Raw genomic sequence first — 21166 nt, 5'->3', positions numbered from 1 at the left:
GCACTGGCATCGCACAGCACGCGGGCGTAATCGAAAAGGGGAAAAATTGGGACTCAGAGAAGATAGCACGAAAGTGTAGCGGGGTGCGGCAGCAAGAAAGGTCTAGGAGCTTTGATAAAATATACAATGGTGCCCCAGTTCTGTGAGCAGTTCGATAGTATTTTCTTTTTTTGCCCTTAATGTACATTTATACGCTGATCGCGCCAAATAAATGTCGGTTGTTAGTTCATGAATACATTATATTCTGGTTCACTAGTTTCTAGTCTTCCCTCAACTCTTCTCAGGTCGCGTGCCGTTGCGCTGCCTCACGTCTATCATGCTGAAGTGATTGCGCCAAGCATGATCGCGATAGGCTCTTTCATCGCAGTCGATTCAGCAGCACCAGCAAAGTACTAAATGCCGTTTCCTTCCCCGTGCATAACGCAAGCACCGCCACGCTAGCAACCAGAGGACACTGGGGCTTTTTACGTGCTTGGCCTCCATGCCACAGTTCATGCTTCAAATAGCACCGCCCCTTTCAGGGGAGACCCACAAATCCCGAAACTAGGCCTCCTTTAAATGGCTCAGTCGCCGAAACATGACGAAAAAATGACACGGACATTTAAGTGCGTGCGCATCCAAAACTACTGATTTTATTACACGACCACTGTTATGAGATTACAATGTGAAATGGACCATGACAAATTGTGTGGCACAGTTAGGCTCTATTCATCCGGGACAGAGAATTGATGACGCTTTCCGTTGTCAAGTGTGCGCGAATACATGTGCGGTTGCAGCGCAGGAGGGGTGGGTGGAGATGCACGTATACGACTCCAGTGTGCCTGCTCCGGCAACCGCGCGCCCTGGCTTTTGTTCACCTATTCGCGCCACACTGCATATGGTGCAGCAACCAGAGCAGGGCAACGGAGCGTAGACGTGCAGACACCGAGGCTCTCCACTCTAGTAGCGGCGTGCGCGCTTGGCATCCATGTCGTAATCAGCGCGGTCCAAAGCGTCCCTGCGCATCATCATGTCTCGCAGGCCTGCCGGCGCGTTGCGGCCGCCGTTCATGACGCCAGTGCCCAGAGACTGCTGCGATGGCTGCTGGCCGGGGCTTCCTTGGCCGCCGATACCTTGCTCGAACCGGGTCTGCCGCTGCTCGACAAACAGAAGCTGTTTCAGTGCCTGCGGCACTCGCAAACGGCGGAGGGTCTGTCCGTGTTGTGTACACAAGACGCGGGCACTAGCGCAGCAAACCAGAGTAACCGGATCTGGAAACAGTACTTCGGACACCCACGCACACTTCGCTTGTGTCACACCCAGGAACCACATGTGAATCAAAGCTCGCAGTTTTAATTCCATCAATATAGTCGGCTGCAACCACCACTATTGGTGGACAGCTGACGACATACTGGGTAGATCTGCGACAGCCTGAACAATGTGCACAAACTGCCTAAGGTTTCGTGCTACACTCTGAATAACCTTGAAATCCCTCAAAATCTAAGTTCAAGTATTTCACTGTTACCTCTTCAGACTACCAGTGGCTCGGTGACGGCCAGCCTGAGCCACTTCGCACAATCCAACAGGAACGGCAGTGACAATTCATCACTTTTCGAATTGAGAAGATTTGTATGGCTGCATTCAAATGAGACGCGCCGCTTCAAAGAAATGCACATCATTCCTTTGGATAGGACTAGCCCAATCATGCGAACATGTCGAGCCATGCAACAGACAACCCATGACCACAGAAGACAAATATTTTTGCACTTTTGTGCTCGATTTGGCCTCTGCACCGAGAGCGACAATGACACGCAACACTTGCATCACAAGAACTGCCGTTGCACCGTCACAAACACTTACCAAACACATCTGACTGCACAGCTGCAGTGAATAAATTTACAAATCTCAAAAGACAAAGGGTACAACAAAGAAGGAAAATATTGGGCAATCATAACTTTCCACTACAACTTTCATAAAAAAACCCTAACCATGAGAAAAGCGGGTAAACAGAACCAAGGGGATTATTTATTAATGCCTTTACTGCCACACAGAACTAATAAAGGAATATTGAACACTGCTGCAACGGAAGAAAACGGCACATGAAGCAGTGCCCTGGAAAGCCATATCTGACTGTTTCCTACCTCTATTCAGTGCTGGAAACAGAGAAAAATAAGCAACTCCCAGCTTGAAACTGCTGCAGCATTCAGCCAAGTGAGCTTCTGGTTCATAATATGAAAGCATTGAATCACAGTGGGGTGGATTGGCATTGAGATAAACTGTGGAAAGAAGGGTAAGTACTACAAGGATGCTATAGGCATGAGTATATTGTACAATATACTCACCCCCAGCGTACAAAGCACGTAACAATATATTACTCTCTCTCCAAGAAGCAGGAAGCAGACACGAGTTTGAATAGTGCAGCAGCAATTTTTTAAAATTTAAAAATCGCACGCACACAACTAACAACATAGTTGCAATTAACTTGCAACTACGGGATCACAAAGAAAGCAGTTGCAAGCTATAAGAGATTAGAAAAAAAAAAAGGGGGGGGGGGGGGGGGGGGGTCCTCAACACTTCCTTCCATACTCGCATGCGGATGGACTGATTAGCGGCAAAGAGCACTGCAAATGCTCCCATAGAGAGAGAATGAAGATTTCAGCACTAAGTCTGCCCAGGAGATGAGACACCTTCAAATGAGTGTATGCAGTAAGTGCGAGTATGCATCATTCACTGCATGGCAAGCACTGTAAAAGGCACGAACACAACACTTTCAGCCGGCCATGCTGTAGCATCTGTTAAGTGTTGTGCATACAGTGGTGTCACCTAGTGACAAGAAACCGAAGCAAATGAGCACCGAGTTGAAAAAGCTTTTATCTGTAATTACTGATGGCAAGGATGGCGGTATGGTCAGCCTTTTTGTTCTAAGAAAAAAAATGTAAAAGATCACAAAATGCTTGAGAACTGCATGCAATCGTTATGAAGAGCTATGGCAAATGTCCACTACCTATACCGTATTTACTCGCATAATGCTCGCATTTTTTTTTCACGCAAAATTGATACTAAATTGGGGGTGCAATAATAATGCGGGGAAAATTTTCGAGCAAATGTTTTGGAGCTCTAAAAGGAAATTTAAACAGGTGCGAATCGGGATTCTTAGGACAGCTATTGTAAATATAACCAAAACATTACTTTCAAGCAGAACTTACCCTTGTTACAAAAGTACAGGGTCCTCAAAAGCACAAATTGCTAAAACACTTTATTTACCGCACGCAGCCTCATGATCACTCCCCGTGTTTTGTTGTATAATGCTCACAGCAGACCACACAGTTCTACTCTTGATCAGAGACTTGATCCGAGTCCGTGTTGACACTGCAATCGCTGTCTTCAGTAGCGCACTACGCAGAACTTGTTGACGCCGAAGTGCCTGCTGGCAGCACGGTTGCCCCGCTGTAGCCCTTACTTGAAAGCTTTCAGCTTAAAAGCAGCTGTATAACTTGCGTACCGCCCCACCACGATGCGGCATCAAGAACACGGTAGACGGTGGAACAAAGCAATCAACAGGGACGGAACTAAGGAACAATGATGAGACACAGAGACACCTCGCAAAATGACAATCTACCCGAGCACGCTATCACCGCCTGGTAGCGCGTGCACACGAGGCCAGCTAGGTTCAGTAGCGCTCCAAAGATGGCGCTTGTTACTACTAGCAGACGAATCTCGCGGTGGTAATATTGATGGTGCGATGATTATACGAGGAAAAAGAAATTCCAATTTTTGATGCCCAATGTTGGGGGTGCGAGCACTATGAGAGTAAATACGATACTAAGGTCTAAAGGTAGATTAAATTTCGAATTATCTTGTGTGGCTGATTTCTCTACATAAATTGGAATGAACATCCTGGTTCCCTCCCAAATATCCCCTTATTTAACTCATCGTAGAGCAGAGTAGGAGGAGTCAGCCAACATGAACAGAGCCTTTCAGGCACTTGCATTCTGGCTTACTGCTCTGCTGTCAATGGAGGATTATGTACTCAAAATCATAGTATGGGGCTTGATTCGGCAATATCTTCTCTGAAGCACAAATATGTAGCAGTTATATCAAAACATTACATCATGTCCAAGAACAAGATTTAGAGCGTGGGTACACCTGCAAGACGCATGGAGATATGTCGCACTAAGTGCATGCGTTACTTGGAGAGATGCTGTGTACATAACCACCTCACTGCAAACTCTTAAGTATCCTAGTGAAAGAACTGAAACTTCACACCCATGCTATGTACCGCTTGTCCAAGGATAGAACAGCCAGCGAACTGGGCAACTAGTATGCAATTCTATTTTTTTTTTTAGCAGGACCAATTTGCATATGAACGTTTTTAATGCATGGAACGCCTGCTGAGAATGGCTACCGGCACGAGGTGCGTGCTACCCACTGCCCATCCAGAACTACATTAATTCTGAACTAACAGATCAGCTTTGCGTATGTGCAGCCCGTGATTTCGAACAGCTATCTTTTGTGGAAAGGCCAACTTAAATGCAACAGCACAATACACAATTACATAGTCAAAGATGCTGATAACCAACTGTTTTAAACCATAGCATACTAATGAAAGAAGTAATGCAGACTGGTGTTTTTTGCGCAATGAATCCATGGAGGCACACAGCAAGAATTATCGTGTTGCGGAACATGCACTGATGCTGCTAGAGGCGAGAGGTGCTTCAATGCCAGTGCTACTGCTAGACGCTGCCTTAACCACGACCAAACTAGAGAGGAGCGCTGAGTGTGAGCAATTCTGCCCTGCTCTCTGCATGTTTCTGCCCCACAGGTGAGCACTAGTAAGGCATTTCTGTTATATACTTTTCTTTTGAGGGATAAGTAGCAGGCATAAGTTATTATTGTCCCTTGGCCCTTGACTCACTGGGCACTTTACCTGTTACAAAAATACTTTGTGCTGAAGAGACATACCACTTTCCTTCACCCAACTGCCATGCGCTATTGCACTGCAACTTGCACCACAATATGCCTTCCATCCTTGGTCTGTACATCAAACACGAAAACACATGCTACACCATGTCAAGCTCAAGATGATGTCACAAAAATATTGAGCACAAAATAAAAGGCAGCACTTCTACAAGGTTCAGAATACAAGGTGAGCACATGAAAATGATGATTCACCTTCATATGCTAAAAACATGCTATCTGAAGGGCAATGTACAATGGGAGTAGCATTCCACAATGGGAGCAGCATTCCACAATGGGCACAAGCCAATGGTGCATCGTGCTACACAAGTCAGCAAAGCCAGCATGCCCCACCATCCCACTTCATTCTAAATGCACCCTTTATTCCGTAGCATCTATGGAGTTAGCAAAGAGTTGTGAATCAGACACTTACAATGAGAAGATGCTTAAGTAATAAATTTTATTTGGCTGCTTGAAGCGTCGCAATGGTCTGGAAAGTGCATGTTTTCAAAAGTAGCCATTGTCATGTTGTGGTCTTCGTTAGTGCTTTGTACCAAGCCTCAAGATACAGACTGTAGTTAGCCCCGTCCACATTAGTCTGCAAGAACGAAGCTGTTTTCAGTGCAAATGCAAGCGAAGGTGCAAATCTACTGCTTGGAGCAGAAGACTTTGTTGGTAATTACGACCATATTTTATGTAAGCGACTCCCTCTACTAATATAATGGCTTCAGTGAAAGTACAGATATTTACAATTCTGTAACATAAATATGCTAATTCCTGGTCCCAACTGATACATGATCTAAACTTAGAAGGGCCAGAAATTAAAATGAAAGCCCAAAGCTTGGACACAAAAATTCACTAACAATTTTTTAGCAATTCTGAATGACAATATGCAAAAGATATGCCATATTATGAATAGACACAGACCGAAATATATGCATAGGATTGTTCGTTGATGGGTTTTATATTTATTAAAAGTCGGGTGGTAAAAATCGGGCACTATTTTTGAACTTGAGAGATATCGGGTTTTTAGTGGAAACATTCCAAAATTCGTCTTTTTGAATTAAATTTACGAACTAATAATTTATTCAGATTGTTTTAATCACAGACAAACAATTAGGAGCAAGTTTCAGGCTGGTAAGCAGAGGAAAATTGAAGTTAAGAAAATATTCGGAATAATTTTCATGCTTCTTTGGTAATTAATAATTACCGGCGGTAAAGAGGCCGGACCAGTTTTGGGACATGAGGCATTTTATTCAAACAAGCTGGTCATCAACTTTTAAATATCATTGTTAACATACATCATCTGCATGTTCAGCATTTCACTTTCCACATGAAAGCTGTTTAGTTTTCGAAAGTATCTCAGCTGAGAGAACTTCCTCTCAACATCACGCTACCATTACTTAGGCCCAACAATATCAAAGTGGCATTTGCTAACCCAGGTAGAGCACAGTTGCCTCGCGTCAATAGTCCATGTCTTCAACACTTGCTTTAGTGTGGCTTGTTTCGAGCAAGGACAGGTTTAACGCCTCGCAAAGCGAGTCTACATAGTCAGTCAATGAAAATCACGAGGTGTCAGTAACCATCAGACAATGGACTCAGCAGCCGCTTCTGGAATGGATCTAGTGTAGCCGTTAATTAGGCTAGTACTGTGGGCACAGTTTTTTCCAGAAATCAGGGAAAAATAAGATTTTACCCTACTTTTCAGGAAAATCGGGTTTAATCCAGAAACGAACAACCCTATTTATGCACTACTCACAATGCCTTGTTGCCTGCATTATCAATATCTCAAAGTTCAATCAAGCATTCAGGAAAAAGAATGCACAACCAACTGGTTCAAAAGTGCGCACAAGCATCGCTGTGCTGTCATGATTCTGCAGAAGCACACCAGAAGGCGTCAGTGTCCTCCAAGGACTTCTGCCTGCCTTCAGCTAGAGAAATACCGTAAAAACCCGCGTATAATACGAGTTTTTTTTCCAACTTTCAGCGTTCCAAATTTCCGCCTCGTATTATTTGCGGATCCCAACCAAAATGTCGAAGTTTTGCGAGAAGTTTCGGTTTCGTTGTTGCCGCGTGGCTACGGCTTGGCTTTGTTATCGATGTGCGGCTACAGCTTGGCTTCGTTGCCCTAACGTGGCCGCACCCTGCAGTGGCCACGACGTCGAGGTGTCGTCTCTTCGTTGTTGAGTCGTCGAGTGCGCACAGCATCAGCGCATGTGCTCTTTTTTCTTTAAGTGCACGCTTTTTTCTTTAAGTGAACGAGCAAGATGCCAGGGTCTCGGAAACAGTACTCGGCTGCTTTTAAGAGAAAGGTGATTTTAGTTGCTGAAAACATCGGCAACAGTGCGGCCGGGAGGCAGTTTGGCGTCACCGAGGGAAGCATTCGCGGATGGCGACGACAGAAAGAAGCCCTTTTCGCGTGCAAGGGAATGCGAAGAAGCTTTCGCGGGCCTAAGAATGGCGCATTCCCGGAAATTGAACTCGCTCTGACGGAGTTCGTACGAGAACAGCGAGCATCGCATCTAGCTGTGAGCGTAGAGCTTATGCAGGCAAAAGCTAGGGAGCTTGCAAGGGAAAAGGGAATTCCGAGCTCCGCCTTCAAAGCAAGCAAGCACTGGATACATCGCTATATGTGCCGTGCTGGATTCTCGCTACGCCGGCGAACCTCGATTTCACAAAAGCTGCCCGAATCCTTCGAAGAGCTGCTGGTGGCTTTTCAGCGCCACGTGATTTCTTTGCGAAAGACCAAAAACTTTCAGCTGGGGCAAATAGGCAATGCTGACCAGACGCCGGTTTACCTGGACATGCCATCGCCCCTCACCGTCCATGAGAAGGGCTCTAAACAAGTTTGTATCCGGTCTACTGGAAACGAGAAGACGCCGGTTACAGTCATGCTATCGTGCACGGCAGACGGCCGCAAGCTCCCGCCCTATGTCATCTTCAAGCGCAAGACAATGCCGAAAGGTGAGGAGCTGCCGAAGAATGTCATCGTGAGATGCCTGAAAAAGGTTGGATGAACGAGGATCTTGTCCTCGACTGGGTGGAGTCAGTGTGGTGCAAACGGCCCGGTGCACTGTTGTCCTTTCCATCCATCCTCGTGCTGGACGCGTTTCGTTGCCATTTGGCCGACTCGGTGAAGAGGCTGCTAAGCGACTGCCGCACAGAACTTGTGATTCCGGGTGGGATGACCTCACAACTTCAGCCTCTCGACGTTTGTGTCAACAAACCCTTCAAGGACGCAGTCAAGCGATGCTACGCGGAATGGATGCGGTCAGGTGAGCCAGCATGTGACGCTGGCCGGGCGGCTGAAGCGAGCATCGCCAGCCACGCTATGCAAATGGATTGTGGACGCGTGGGCAAGCATCCCAGAGGAGCTTGTGCGCCGTTCGTTTAAGAAGTGCGGCATCTCAAACGCCCTCGATGGCACAGAAGATGAGTACCTGTGGGATGATTTGTCCGACAAAGAAATTTCCGAGGAAAGCGCTGCTGAAGATGAAAGTGATTGAAGCGTGAGGTCCGATTATAATAAATGTCTTGTTTTTTCTCTCTCGTATTATATGCGGTAAAAACTTTTTTTTTCCATTTCGGGTCTCCAGAATTTCACCTCGTATTATATTCGGGTTCGTATTATACGCGGGTTTTTACGGTAACTGACCTAGTATACTTCACCTCAGTACTATCTGGTAAACACTATGACTACTGTAACGGAGTGAACAGCATAAGAAAACTGGCCAATACATGCAAACGCTCAAATAAGAAATGCGACATAAACAATGTGATGATGCATGAAGAGCATTCTTTCAGCGCGGCCTTTTATTCACAACCATCATGCACAGCTGCGAAAACAGCATGCATACAGGGGTTAAACCTAGCAAAAGCTTTCATTTTTCCGTGTGGCTTTTCAGAGAAAAAAGAAATTGACACACTAATAAAAGAATACCGTATGATGCACGAGACTATATTAATATATCCCGGGGAAGGGTGGCCATTTCATGCAATCATGCTGGCAGACAATTTCACAACATGAAAGGCGAGTATTGTTAAAAAAGCACAAGCAAGAAGAACCTTACCGCTGCTCCAGAAACCCCTTGTGGTGCACCATCACGGTAGCCACTTTCATAGGCGGCTGCAAAGTAGAAGCAGAGAGGCACAACATTCTCACTTCTCCCCATGAAAAGAAACCGCTATCGAATGCAGTGAACATACTCACGCAAGTGGCAAAAATGATTCAATTAAAATTTAAAGTGTGATTTTTCACCCTACATCGTCAAAAAGAGTGAGTGAAAAGGACACACCACAGAAGCCTTATGTGTCTTGTTGCATTACGTGGTGTTAAGATTAAAAGTATGCGGTGTTTAAAAAATTGGTACTAGGGTTTAATGTTCGAAGCTCACACATGGGCAATGAGGGACTACTTCAAGTGCCTGGGATCCTTCAATTCAAAGTAGATACAGACTGCTCTGCCTCCATTAAAACCTGTCGATCTTGAGCTGGATGCCAAACCAACGAGCACTGGGTATTAAGAATGAAGGACCACCACAAACAGAGCCTTAAAATGAATGTCACACTACAGATATGACCACCATAGAGAAAAATAATGCCAGAATTCCTTATATTTTCTAGTTCTCTGCATGGTGCAATGCAGCAATAAGGTTTGGCCGCATAGTCACAAGTGCATAGTGTCCGGTTCAGACACTGAACTCGCATTACCCATCCAAATGTCTGGCCCCCCTCCTTTTTTTTTTTTCAAACGAGAAGTGGTGAGCCTGGGCCAAGCATATGCCACTCACCCATGGCAAGCAGTCCAGGAGGTGGTGGCGGTGGCGGCACACCACGAAACTCTTCCTCCCGCCGCCGCGAGCGCATTTCATCATCTTGTCGCTGCTGCTGAAACAGCGCCTCTTCACGCCTTCGCCTCTCCTCTTCGCGCCTTCTTTCTTCCTCCCGTCTGCACAGGGCCACGCACATCCACTAAGCTTCTTTTTTCATTTCTAGACAAGCACAAAGCACACAATTTTCTCTGCCTAGGAAATCCTCAGGGATGCTGAATGGAGAAAATGTAGACATTCTTAAGGTTTAATGCAGTAGACAAGTTCTGCTTGTTTATATAACCTGCCATGGCTCTACAGAGCCACATTCAGAAAACAGTAAGATTTCTCCTCACATGCATACTCACCTCTTTGAATAAATGCAAACATGCTTCTGATTGAGCCATTTGCCATTTTCATTTTATCACGCACTTGAACACAACAAGCACATAATATTACCCCTCGCTAAACAAATGGTTCTACATCTTCATTCCTTTCAGGTAAATGGAGTTTCAATTTGTGTTTCAAGACAGATGTACTAGAAACACCATAAGTTAATGGAACGCAGGGCTAAGCCGTGTGTCTGATTTCGTTCAAGCACACAGCAGTGTGGTCACTTTCTTTCTTACTGGACTAACCTGTTCCTCACATACTGGAAACACCTCTACTCCAATGGCTGCCACAGTATAGCAGATGGATTTCAATCCTCAACTCAACTACTTTTTTGCGCTTAAGGAACGAAACATTACATGCCTTCCAACTTGCTCATGAAAAAAATAAATAAAACTGACCTCATCTCTCGCTCCCGTGCCATAAGACTGCTCTGTTCCTCCATTCTTCGGAGCTCTGGAAAGAAAAAGCACAATTTGCTAGTCAGACACTTCTTAGTTATTCCCTGCAATGCAGAATTCCTGTTGCTATTTAAAAATTCAACGGACAGCCTACAAAGCTGATCGTTATACCATATTTGGATGGCTGACGATGCTCTACCCAATGCATAGAGTGATCCACTAAGAGATACCAAGGACAAATTGAAGTAAATCTGCTTCCAGAAATGGTCCAGTAAATTAAAACTGCTTTTGCACCTTTAACTCCTTCATTATTAACACTGCCTTCCACCACCTGCCAGAGGCGCCCTCATGATATTTCGAGGCTGAGAGGACACCTGACATAGGGATATTAATGCTCTCGCATTAAAGACATCACTTTCTAGTATTAAAATTCGATCATAAATCAATGTCTCCATTCAAAGTTATACTTAGTACAATGCTCAAAGCATTAAATCTGCACATTCACCAGTAATTTTCAGACCCATTTCCTCGTCTCTTGATCACTCTACTGATATAGGCCAACACAGTGTCTACAAAAATAGGGGGCGCTTCATTTATCAAGCCATATGAGAGCAGCCTTCCTGTCTTCCTTAAGGAGCTGTCTAATTTGAAGCAATGTACTGTCAAACAAATGTGTGCCATAGCATGTCAGACTGCATGAGAAGCTTTGGCGATTCAAAGAGAAGCACTCAACTGATTGAGAGCCTCGGCATGGGAATATGTGCACTGTGTTGTAACAAACATTTAGTTCAACAAATATCAGCTTCGAAATGATGCAGCAAACTCTTTGTTCCAATGATCACTTCCCCGGGTGCAGTGTGAAATGAGAAAATTATTTTGGAAAGTTTTCTCGGCAGCTGTTTCTATTGGTGGCACTTGTGCCCCGTACCCCTACCCATGGAGGAGGGGGGGGGGGGGGGGGGGGGAGTTCCTATGACACAAACATATTGTGATGTTTTAAAGAATACGACATCCCATATTTGCACATTCTTTTCTAGTATATGCGGCAAAACCTTGTCAACATGCTCCCAGTCCATATACTTAAAACTGCAGACAAACTGGCCCACAAAGTTAAGCTATTTTTCTTCGCGTAATACTTTTCCAAACAACGCGATTTTCCAGCCACCTTATTTAGAGACGTTGAAATATAAAAGCGGCCTAAATCCGGGGGCATGCAACATGAAGAGCTGGCATGATGGCTACTGTGTACAATAGCATAAGTGCAAAGGGAACAAAAAAGCCGTTTCGGCAGGGAAGCAATATCAAGAGGAAAGCAGCAGCTGGCGCTTCACAGCGCATAAGAGCGCACAAGAGCATTCTTCACAGTGCCCATGGGATGAAAATTTCTGAAACTACAATTGGGCCGGGCCTAATGCCTAACTAGCATTACCGCGCATGTTGATTCCACAAAATATAGGCCAGCTAACTGATACGACAGTTTTGAAATGCTGCAACCAGTGAATGCCGTTTGGAGCCCGCGATGGCTGGCCATGAGTTCAGGCACATAAAATAAGTACAGTTTCAAATGTTCTGACACCCTTTAAACTGTGACATGCGGGGGGGAAAAAAAAGGAACCCGCTGCACTTGCTCGCCCTTCTTGGCGCAAGCTGGTGCAATTTCGGTAAATTTGGTGCTTTTGAAGCAGAAATTGTTTTTGTATGAACATGGCACAATTGGCACAGCTGTCAGACCCCTGATGCATAATGCAGTCCATATGATCTGTTTCAGAAATGAACTACACACAGACTTCATGTAATTGTATTTAGTTAACAGAATAACGAAAAAAACAAAAAATGGAGGTTTACTTTGCTTACTACCTTCATTCAGAAGTAAAAACGTTAACAAGTATGTACCACACAAACCTCGACCCCGAATTCCTCAAATTTGGTTGGAGGACATATTAATCTCAAGATATTACAAAGCACTTGATCAGCTATTATGTATAGTAGACTCAAAATAATCCAAACACTTCCAGTCAATTCAAACGATTCAAAATTTTTGTTCTCTGGCCATACTTTCAAACCACTTTATAACTGCTTAATTCGTAACACAGGCTAAATTAAATCAAACATTTTATCTCACTCTCAGTATGCAATAAGCGCAGTGGATGAGGTCAGATACATCAGACTTGTGGTACCATGTGAGCTGAAAATTTGGCCCCTACAAATGAATAACTTGACTGCGTTCCAGAGTGGGTACATGCTGAAGTCCAAACCACACTCCAAGCAATCGCATGTGCCTCATCGCAGCCAGCGTTGCCAAGGTAGCGGTTTTCTTGCTAAATCTAGCAGGTTTTTGCACAGTTTAGCCGAAAAAAAAAAATGTTTTCTTGCGGAAGGTGGGATTTTTAGCCGTTTTTATGTCCTGGTGTTCTTATTGGCGGTTTTTTTGGACATACAATTTTTGTTTATAATCGTGTAAATTCTTTGCAATTATATTAATTTCTGCAGGAATGCTATGAGCCTGTGTCGTCATCGAGACCTCAAGATGTTGATATTCTAATATGCCCGATATGCCTTAAACTGATTTATATGGCATTATTTCTTACGCAATCGTCGACTCTGCTGATGCCAGGCGTTCGCGTTCCTGGCATCAGCCGGCAAAAGTTTGGGAACGAGTCACTGTGGGACCCTAAGTATCGAAAAAAAAATTCTCCCATTCAAATGCAATAGAAGAAACCAAGACTTGTCAGCTGGAACTACCGCAGGAGCACAGCTGCATTCCGAGATTAAGTAAACTACAGAGATGCTGTCAAGTGCGCGCACCCTGATCGTGGGCAGAAAGAACGAACGAATAGAAAGACTGCGACGCATGTGTGTTGGCGTTTGTGTGTATGTGCGTGCGTGTGTGCAAGAGAAGCGGCCGTGGATGACGCCTCCTTGTGAAAGGCCCGAACTTGGGAGGGAGTCTGCGGGCTGGCGCCGCACGGCCGGCCGGCGATGTCGGCCGAAGAAAAGCGCCGCTCCCGAGAGGACACCCGATCCTCCCTCAACCACCCCCAGCCGTGCCAGCGAGTTGTTTCCAGGAATTCGGAGGAGAGCTTGCAATGGCTGCTACGCTGACGCCGGACGACGGGGGAAGAGCAGAACCCGGAGAGGGGGAGAAGGAATCCGAGCGACGCGGCGAGTTTCGGGTGCCGTGACGAGAGGCCGCACCCTGACTGAAGTGAAGTTGTGCTGCAATTTGTATATAGTGTAAATAAATTATGTATTCTGCAATTAGAGCGAATTCCGGTCCATGTAATCGGGAGATGAGAGAAATTTGAAGAAAACAACAAGAAAAGAAGAACCTGATATTTAACTGATGCTTAAGACAAAAATCTTCCTTGAGCTAGCAAAGTTTGCTCTTTCCATGCTGGTGATGCTCTGGCAGAACGTAAAGGTTGGAAGCAACTCATTCACTTAAACATTATCACTTGCAAACAGGAAACAGAGTGAAAGAAATGACAAATCCCACCTTAATTTTTCGAGCTGCAGGGTAAATGCTGCTCAAATTACTCTGCTCGCAAAAGTAATCCAAACGATTGGCACTGCCGGCGGTCGGGATTGCACCCAGGTACTGTGCCGGAGTACCCGGGTTTGATCCCCACCATCGGTGACTGTGCTTCGAAGGTGGTGAAACGAAGAGGCATCCATGTGCTATGTCAACACCCGTTTGAGCCCCAGGAGGTCGAAATTACTCCGAAGCCCTCCACTATGGCCCCTCTTCCTATCTTTCCGCTTTAACTCCCACCTTCCTCCCTTTCCTTCCGGTGCAGTTCAGATGTCCATGGAACAAGTATGACAGATACTGCACCTTTTCTTTCCTGTAAACCGATTACAGTCGAAACCCGCGATAGCGAAATCTCGAGAAAACGAAATTCTCGCCGCAACGAAATATTTCCGAGATCCCGGCAAATGCCCATAGGGGCCAATGTATTTCGTATCTCTCGGTAACGAAACATTTTTGTACCGCAATCCCACGATAACGAAATTTGCTGCAGCGTCGGTCCGCATACTGTCTCCCATATTATGAATAACAGCGTCAAAAAAGCACTCAAATTGAGCAAACTGCAATAGCGCGCTTGCGTGGCTACAGCGAGAGCATTGGCGCCTGGCAACCTTGCAGCCGGAACAACTTTAAAAACTTTAGCCACCTTGAGCCGGTGCTAGCCACCATACCGGCGCAGCGCGTGTCCTCTGTGATCGGTTCCGCGTGGTTGTTTATCTCGGAGGCTATGTTCAGGGAAGGCAGCCTCGCAGCGACACCATCAGGGGGCGACACTAGATCATCAGCGCTGCACTTTTAGGCCTGCGAGCGGTGCACATGTGTTCGTTGTGTGTGGTGGCGGTGTGTATGAGCAGCAGTCCGCACGTTTGCGTTTGAGATGTCTCTGCAAGAGAAGGCTGCCATCATTGCTCAAGCAGAAAAAGGCAGGAAAAAAATGGATATCGCCGACGAGTACGGGATTGCGTGCAGCTCACTGTCGACAATTTTGAAAAGCAAGGCAGCCATTCTCGGTGCGCTTGAGAATGGTGCTCGAGCACAGCATAAAACAGTGACGGCTGCGGTGTTCCCGGACGTTGACAAGGCGGTGTTTGCCTGGTTCTGTGAACAGCGCGCAAACAAAGTGCCTCTGTCTGGCAAACTGCTGCAACAGAAGGCTCTGGACTTTGCCTGCATGCTCGGGCATGACCAATTCAGAGCAAGCGCTGGCTGGCTGGGATCACTTCTTGCAGTGTGAGAATAGAACCATGAAGTTGCTGCAAGGCAAGGCTCGGCAAACTAAGCTGACTGACTTTTGGCAATAAATTTTCTTTTTGCGGGCTGTTTTCTATCTTTTCTCATTTTCGCGGCAACGAAATTCTCGCGAAAGCGAATTTTTTTGCTGTCCCCGGCGATTTCGTTATTGCGGGTTTCGACTGTATTATATTATTGGCACGATATGGGTATGTTGGCAGAAGTGCTGGGATCCCAGCCAGAACCAGGTATGACCGCAGAGGGCTCGGAAAACCAAGATGAAGCAGAAGTCATTTTGGGAATGAAAGTGATAGTCAGGAAAGAAAGACACACTTTTGAAACTTTGATTTGCAGACGTGATATACTAGAAAATGGCAGTATTTGTAGCTCGAAGTCCCAGGTCAAAGAAAAAGGTGCTTTCTTATATATTCAACATATTAGCTATATTTTAAGGTGCACTTCTGAAAACAAAAACAACTGGTCCCCTAAAGTTTGAATTATTGAGAGTCTACTATATGGCCTAGAGAAATGATGTCTACAAATGTATGCCAGCGATAACAAAAAAACTAATTCAATGCTAAATCAATATTTCTTCCCATCCCATTGAATAAGAATATGACGAACTGCTCTTGCCAAGGTGGCAGTAATTTTGAGGAAACTCTCCTTCAGGAACAACGGCAGGCTTGTATTCATGGAAGCGCTCGCTTATTACGAAATCTGTCGGTTGCCCACCTGAAGACAAGCATGAAAAGCAAATGAGAGTCAACAGTTCACACAACAGAAACACAAAGCAACTAAGTTATGTATGCAGTTCCCACAAGCAGCTTTGCACCTCACTTTGACTAGCGCTATGTATCAACCTTTAAAAGCTGTATAGCACTGGAAGGCTGTAAAACAAGAAAAGATGGAAATGTTATAATGGTTATGAACTGCCAGCTTTTCTTGATAAGGACAGAGAGGGAGAAGCATGGCAGTACACAAATAATTCTAACTTGAATAATTTATACTTTTGGTTCATTGAAACAAACTTCAAAATTATGGCTAGCCAGATGTATGATTAATGGCACTTTAAAGCCGCTGAACTGGCACAATGATTTTGGTTAATTCACTTCATTCAAATTTCCCACCTTCCTCCGACACAGCATGAAAGTGATTTTCTGGGCACAGTCAACAGTACATAGGTGAAGATTTGCTGCCACTGAGTGCATCTGGTGAAGTAGAAAAACATGCCTACGCCATACTGCTACAGGAGCAGGGAGACCACATTGCCAATGGAAGCCAGGCGAGCCATCCCGTGATTTTGTGCATAGCCCACCCAGTCCAGCCAACACAAACTAGGCGGTGATGGCTCAGTGCATAAATGGGATGAAAACTTGGCCTTCATGACTGCGCTTTTCTCCCTTTTTGTTTCGAAGGTCTGAATAAGTTGGTTGTGCACAATCAAAAAAGCAAGAAAACAAATAAATGCTTTAAAAAGTCAATTAAACAAAAATAATAATAAGAAGGGCTCATGCACAAGCAACACTGCTTGGCTCTGATGACTGGTGTCTCCATAGTCACACAAATTGAGTTTTTCACAAAGGCTAACATTTTAAATGTACATCTGTAATGAGCACGCTCTCACAGTTGCATGAATAGTTTATATAAAGCCTCATTGACACATTTGTAAAAAGAATGCAAAAAAAAGCATGTTTATTCGCGGTGATAAAAACTGCCCAATTTTGAAAAATGTCACAGCAGTTCAGGTGTCCACAGAAAAAGTATGACATATGTTGCGCCTTTCCGTTCCTGTAAACCAATTTAATTTAAACAGTCTACAATTCTGAGCACATGTTCTGAGCAGCTCCTCATCTAATGCAAAAAAATTGAAGGGGGAGAGGTCTTTAGTACACATTGATGGCTGCTGGGGCTCTCCGGGCAAAGAAGTTCGGCCTTTGGTATAGATAGTAACTTGTGAGCATGGCCAATCGTGTTAGTTGGCAATTCATACATCTTGAGCATGCTTAAAATCTATGTGCAGAGAGGCGTCCCAAAATTTCACAACCAGAAAGATGCAATATGGCATATTTTGCGTGTTCTGAATTACTTATATTATGTTTCTTTATCTTTAGCATCATGCTTTCTTTTTACTTCTTACTGTTGCATTTTTCAGTAGGCTCTCACTGAGATTTTTTTCTCCATGTTGTATGTAATGTTAAATTAATACCTATGTTCGTGAAAGACAATCGAAATAGCTACATTTTGGTATAGGTTATACCCAGATGCTGTAAAAGATGTATTGAATAAATTTTTTTTTTTCCCTCAAGACCTGAAAGAATCGCCTGTTTTTTCATGGTCCCCAAATAGCTAAGGCGCATTCTAAAAGTCTGAACAAAAATCTCTGGTCCCTTCAAGTTTGACTCAATGATAGCCGATAGTGCTAGGAAATGCAATGCATTCTTCACGGTCTGCAATTTATTCACACAATGAACAAGATAAGATTGTTGCATTACAACATAAAAAACACGAAGCAGAAAAGGTGCCACTAAGCAAAATAATATGCATATTCAAAAAATGAAAAGTGATAAAAAAAACATGCACTTAATAAAGCTGGCACTGTAAATAAGTGAACCAAGTTAGTGTCCCCATAGTCCCAATTTTTTTAGCAAAGGCTATTGCTTAAAATACATTAGCATTTATAGACATTCAGCCATGCATAGCTTCTTTTTTCAACTCTCGCAGAATTCAGTCCATATTTGCATTTTGGTGAGCCCCTTACACCAATGACATGTGGTAAAGCTATCGCAATGCTGTGCGATGTCAGCGCACGTTAAAGATCCCCAGGTGGTCGAAATTACTTCGCAGCCCTCCACTACGGCTCCCCTTTCTCTCTTTCTACTTTCACTTCCACCTTCCTCCCTTCCCTTACGGCACGGTTCAGGTGTACACAGAGCAAGTGTGACAGTTACTGCGCCTTTCCCTTCCTGTGAACCAATTTTTATTAATTGCCTCCAGTTGTGACTTTGCTCATGCTGCATCCCCCGAACACTGCCTGCTCGTATCCAAATGAATATTTGTAGTTATCAAATGGTTCCCTCCAATGTTCCTAGGACACCACAAAGAAGTCACCGCCTTGCTCCTCATGAAGTCATGTTTCAGCGGGAACGGGCGCCTCATATGTTGGCTCGTTGACTTTTTTTGATGCCTCGCCCTTTTGCACCTAGGCACTGCAGAAAAGCAACTGTGGCGGGTGAGCGTCGCTGATCAGTTGTGCCTGTCACGAGCGCTCATTAACAGATGTCCAACTGATTGCAAAATGTATTATATGACCACAATTTGTCAAAATTTCGAATGTAGTAACCAGGAAAATGTGTTATCCGGGAACATATTAAGTGGGGAAAAGACAGTGTAACTTTATGGGAGACATTTTGAACATTTGAAATGAAAAATCATATCACAATGTTCTACTGTATTTGCCTCTGATCTGCATTAGTCATGAGCACGCTCACCAAGTTGCATAAGCAGTTTATTTAAAGTCTTACTGACATGTTTTTAAATAGAATGCAGAATGAAGCGTATTGTTCATAATAATAAAAGCCCCCCAATATTGAAAAAATATATACAGTTGAACCCCTTTATAAGGGACATGCGCTAAGTAGCAGTTTTTGTCTCTTATATGAGAGGTCCCTTATAAGCGGGCACCAAGTTCACATTTTCTAACCAAACGTTACTTCGACATAGGCATCCTACATATTCTATGGTGAGGCAGACAAAAGTAAAGAAAAATAAAGTGCCTCTGCCTGTGCCACTTAGTAAACAGCTGAAATATGCAAAAAAGAAGGGTACATCATGTTGTTAAAAGCGTCATTATAGTTTTCGTTTACATGCCTTTGCTTGGTGGACCGCCACACACTTCACAACTTTCTTGCATTTATTTATTGCTAAAATAGTTGTAAATGTTGATCTGTTTCATGGCTGCATTGATGCTGTTCCAACAAAGCCTCGTCCAGCTTGAATATCAGGCCAAGAGCCTCATGGCCGTTGGGCCAAAGCTGTATATATTGGCAAGCTAAGTTTGTGTGATTGCAAAGTGCGATTGCAATGTGACATGGCACCGCAACTAGCAATTCGAAATTAAGTTATGTGTCTGGTAACACTACAAGAACTCAAGTAAAAAAAGCGCCACAAAATCATAAAAGTAGCGAAAACTACGAAACAGCACCAGCAGAAATATCACTCAGAAATTTATGCTTGTTTGAGAAAGGATAACAGCAGCTGTGAGTAACAAGTCTGTGAATCAGACTGAAAATAAATGCCAGAACAGAACCACTTGTTTTTATGCCATTTTGACCTTGGCTTGGCTATGTCTCGCTTTCTAGGCACAATGGCTTATTTATGCCAGCGGCCCTAGTTGAGCGCTTTCTTTGCACTTACCAGATAGATTTGTCGCTCATACTGAAATAACAAATACGGTGATTCTTGATAGCAAGCTGCACTAAGTGGAGAACCCAATGCACACTCCTGGTATGCTCGCATGTGCTGTTGCGCTTGTGCTCTTTGTGGGAAGCCTGAAGACCTTCTCTACGTTGCATTCCCACTGCAGGCGCTTCTTTTAGTCATTTCATAGCTGACTGACCTGCTCTTGATTTGCTAAAGTTAATAATGACAATGCAGGTGTGTCTTTCTTCTTTTGTTTTCACTGTAGCTGCAGCTGAACCTGGCGATGGATGGTGCCACATCTAATGTAAAATGTCTGTTCCAAACAAGACTGAGTACCAAGCTAAGAATTTGTCCTTCATAGCCAATTGTCTTCTACATCCAATATCTGTTAAAAAAGAGGTCCAATTAATGAAGTCACAGGGCAGCCAACCATTTGGGTGAATGTCTCTTATAACGGGGTTCAGCTGTATATAACAGTTTACATTTTCACTTCGTATAAATCTTGCATTCTTACAACAAAAGTTCTGAGCAGCTCATCTAATGCCCACAAAATACAGTCTGCATTTAAAGTGTTCTTTGAGAGGAAGGAACATTGCATCATACCCGAGCCATTCACAGCAATGATAAAACTGATGGTCTTTTACTTGTTAGTGGACGCTTCGCCCCTTTGCACCAACCCACTGTGGGACCACAGCACAAATTAATGTTGCAGCAGCCTCCAGACCCAACTCGCTCGCATGTAAGCATCCGCGTATTTCATTACATGCTTTAACCTGTTGCACCAACGCCCTCTGAAGAAGCCCCTGCATTTACTCCTCTTCGCATCAATGAAACGATCTGTTTGTGTGTGAACGCAGTTTTTTTTATGCTTTGCCCCTTTGCACCAAGGCATTGCTGAAGAGCCACCACAGCAGGCAGCTGCCACTGCATTCCTGCACTTCGATGTCTCATACTCAGAGGTTCCGCCTACTTGTATCTTAATCATGAAATGCTTTCAACTCCCACTATCGGCACACTGCCGGTGACCCTGGTTTCAGAAAGAAGGAAAACATGAAGATGAACCTAGACAAGGTCTAGAAGTTTTCCGGGTCATCCCCAGGTGCCTGTATGCTGTGCTCTCACTGGAACAGCGCATGCATCAACAAGTGTCTTCCCATACTTGGGGACAACTTTCTGTGGCTATAATGTCACACTACAGAGCTAAAATGCATCAGCTCACTCCACAACAGACTACACTCCTAGATATTTTGTGGATCTCACTCTGGGATGTTATACAAGTATGGAATTATTAATGTTATTGCTAGCTCAAGATTATACTCCAATACTAGCCAGCAGAACATGAGTATAACACACCATGCGCATGTCGGAGGTACCACGAAGACATCTGCCCAGTGTCCAAGCTGTTTTCGGTACACTTTCACAATTGTGCTTGTTTTGACAATGTGCGCCATGTG

At 44.4% G+C, this 21166-nt stretch overlaps 1 protein-coding gene across 2 annotated transcripts in view; it reads right to left on the bottom strand.

Moving 5' to 3' along the window:
- Positions 1-606: 606 nt before the first annotated feature.
- Positions 607-21166, bottom strand: part of LOC146207296 (splicing factor, proline- and glutamine-rich-like) — a 31555-nt gene continuing 10995 nt past the window's right edge. The window contains exons 4-7 of one of the 2 annotated variants that reach the window (XM_084583371.1): positions 10535-10589; positions 9726-9883; positions 9006-9061; positions 607-1134 (exon numbers count right to left, since the gene is read on the bottom strand). In XM_084583371.1, coding sequence (XP_084439497.1) covers positions 940-1134; positions 9006-9061; positions 9726-9883; positions 10535-10589 — 464 coding nt within the window. In that variant the 3' untranslated portion in view covers positions 607-939. Of the gene's footprint in view, positions 1135-5374; positions 5534-9005; positions 9062-9725; positions 9884-10534; positions 10590-21166 lie in introns of those variants that run through there. The other variant, XM_084583433.1, reaches the window with a different exon arrangement.

This window comes from Amblyomma maculatum, chromosome 1 (assembly GCF_055883805.1).
Source record: "Amblyomma maculatum isolate TAMU_Amacu chromosome 1, ASM5588380v1, whole genome shotgun sequence".
Classification (NCBI taxonomy): domain Eukaryota; kingdom Metazoa; phylum Arthropoda; class Arachnida; order Ixodida; family Ixodidae; genus Amblyomma; species Amblyomma maculatum.
Note: the sequence above shows the minus strand (reverse complement) of the source record. Positions and strands in the feature narration are given on the sequence as shown.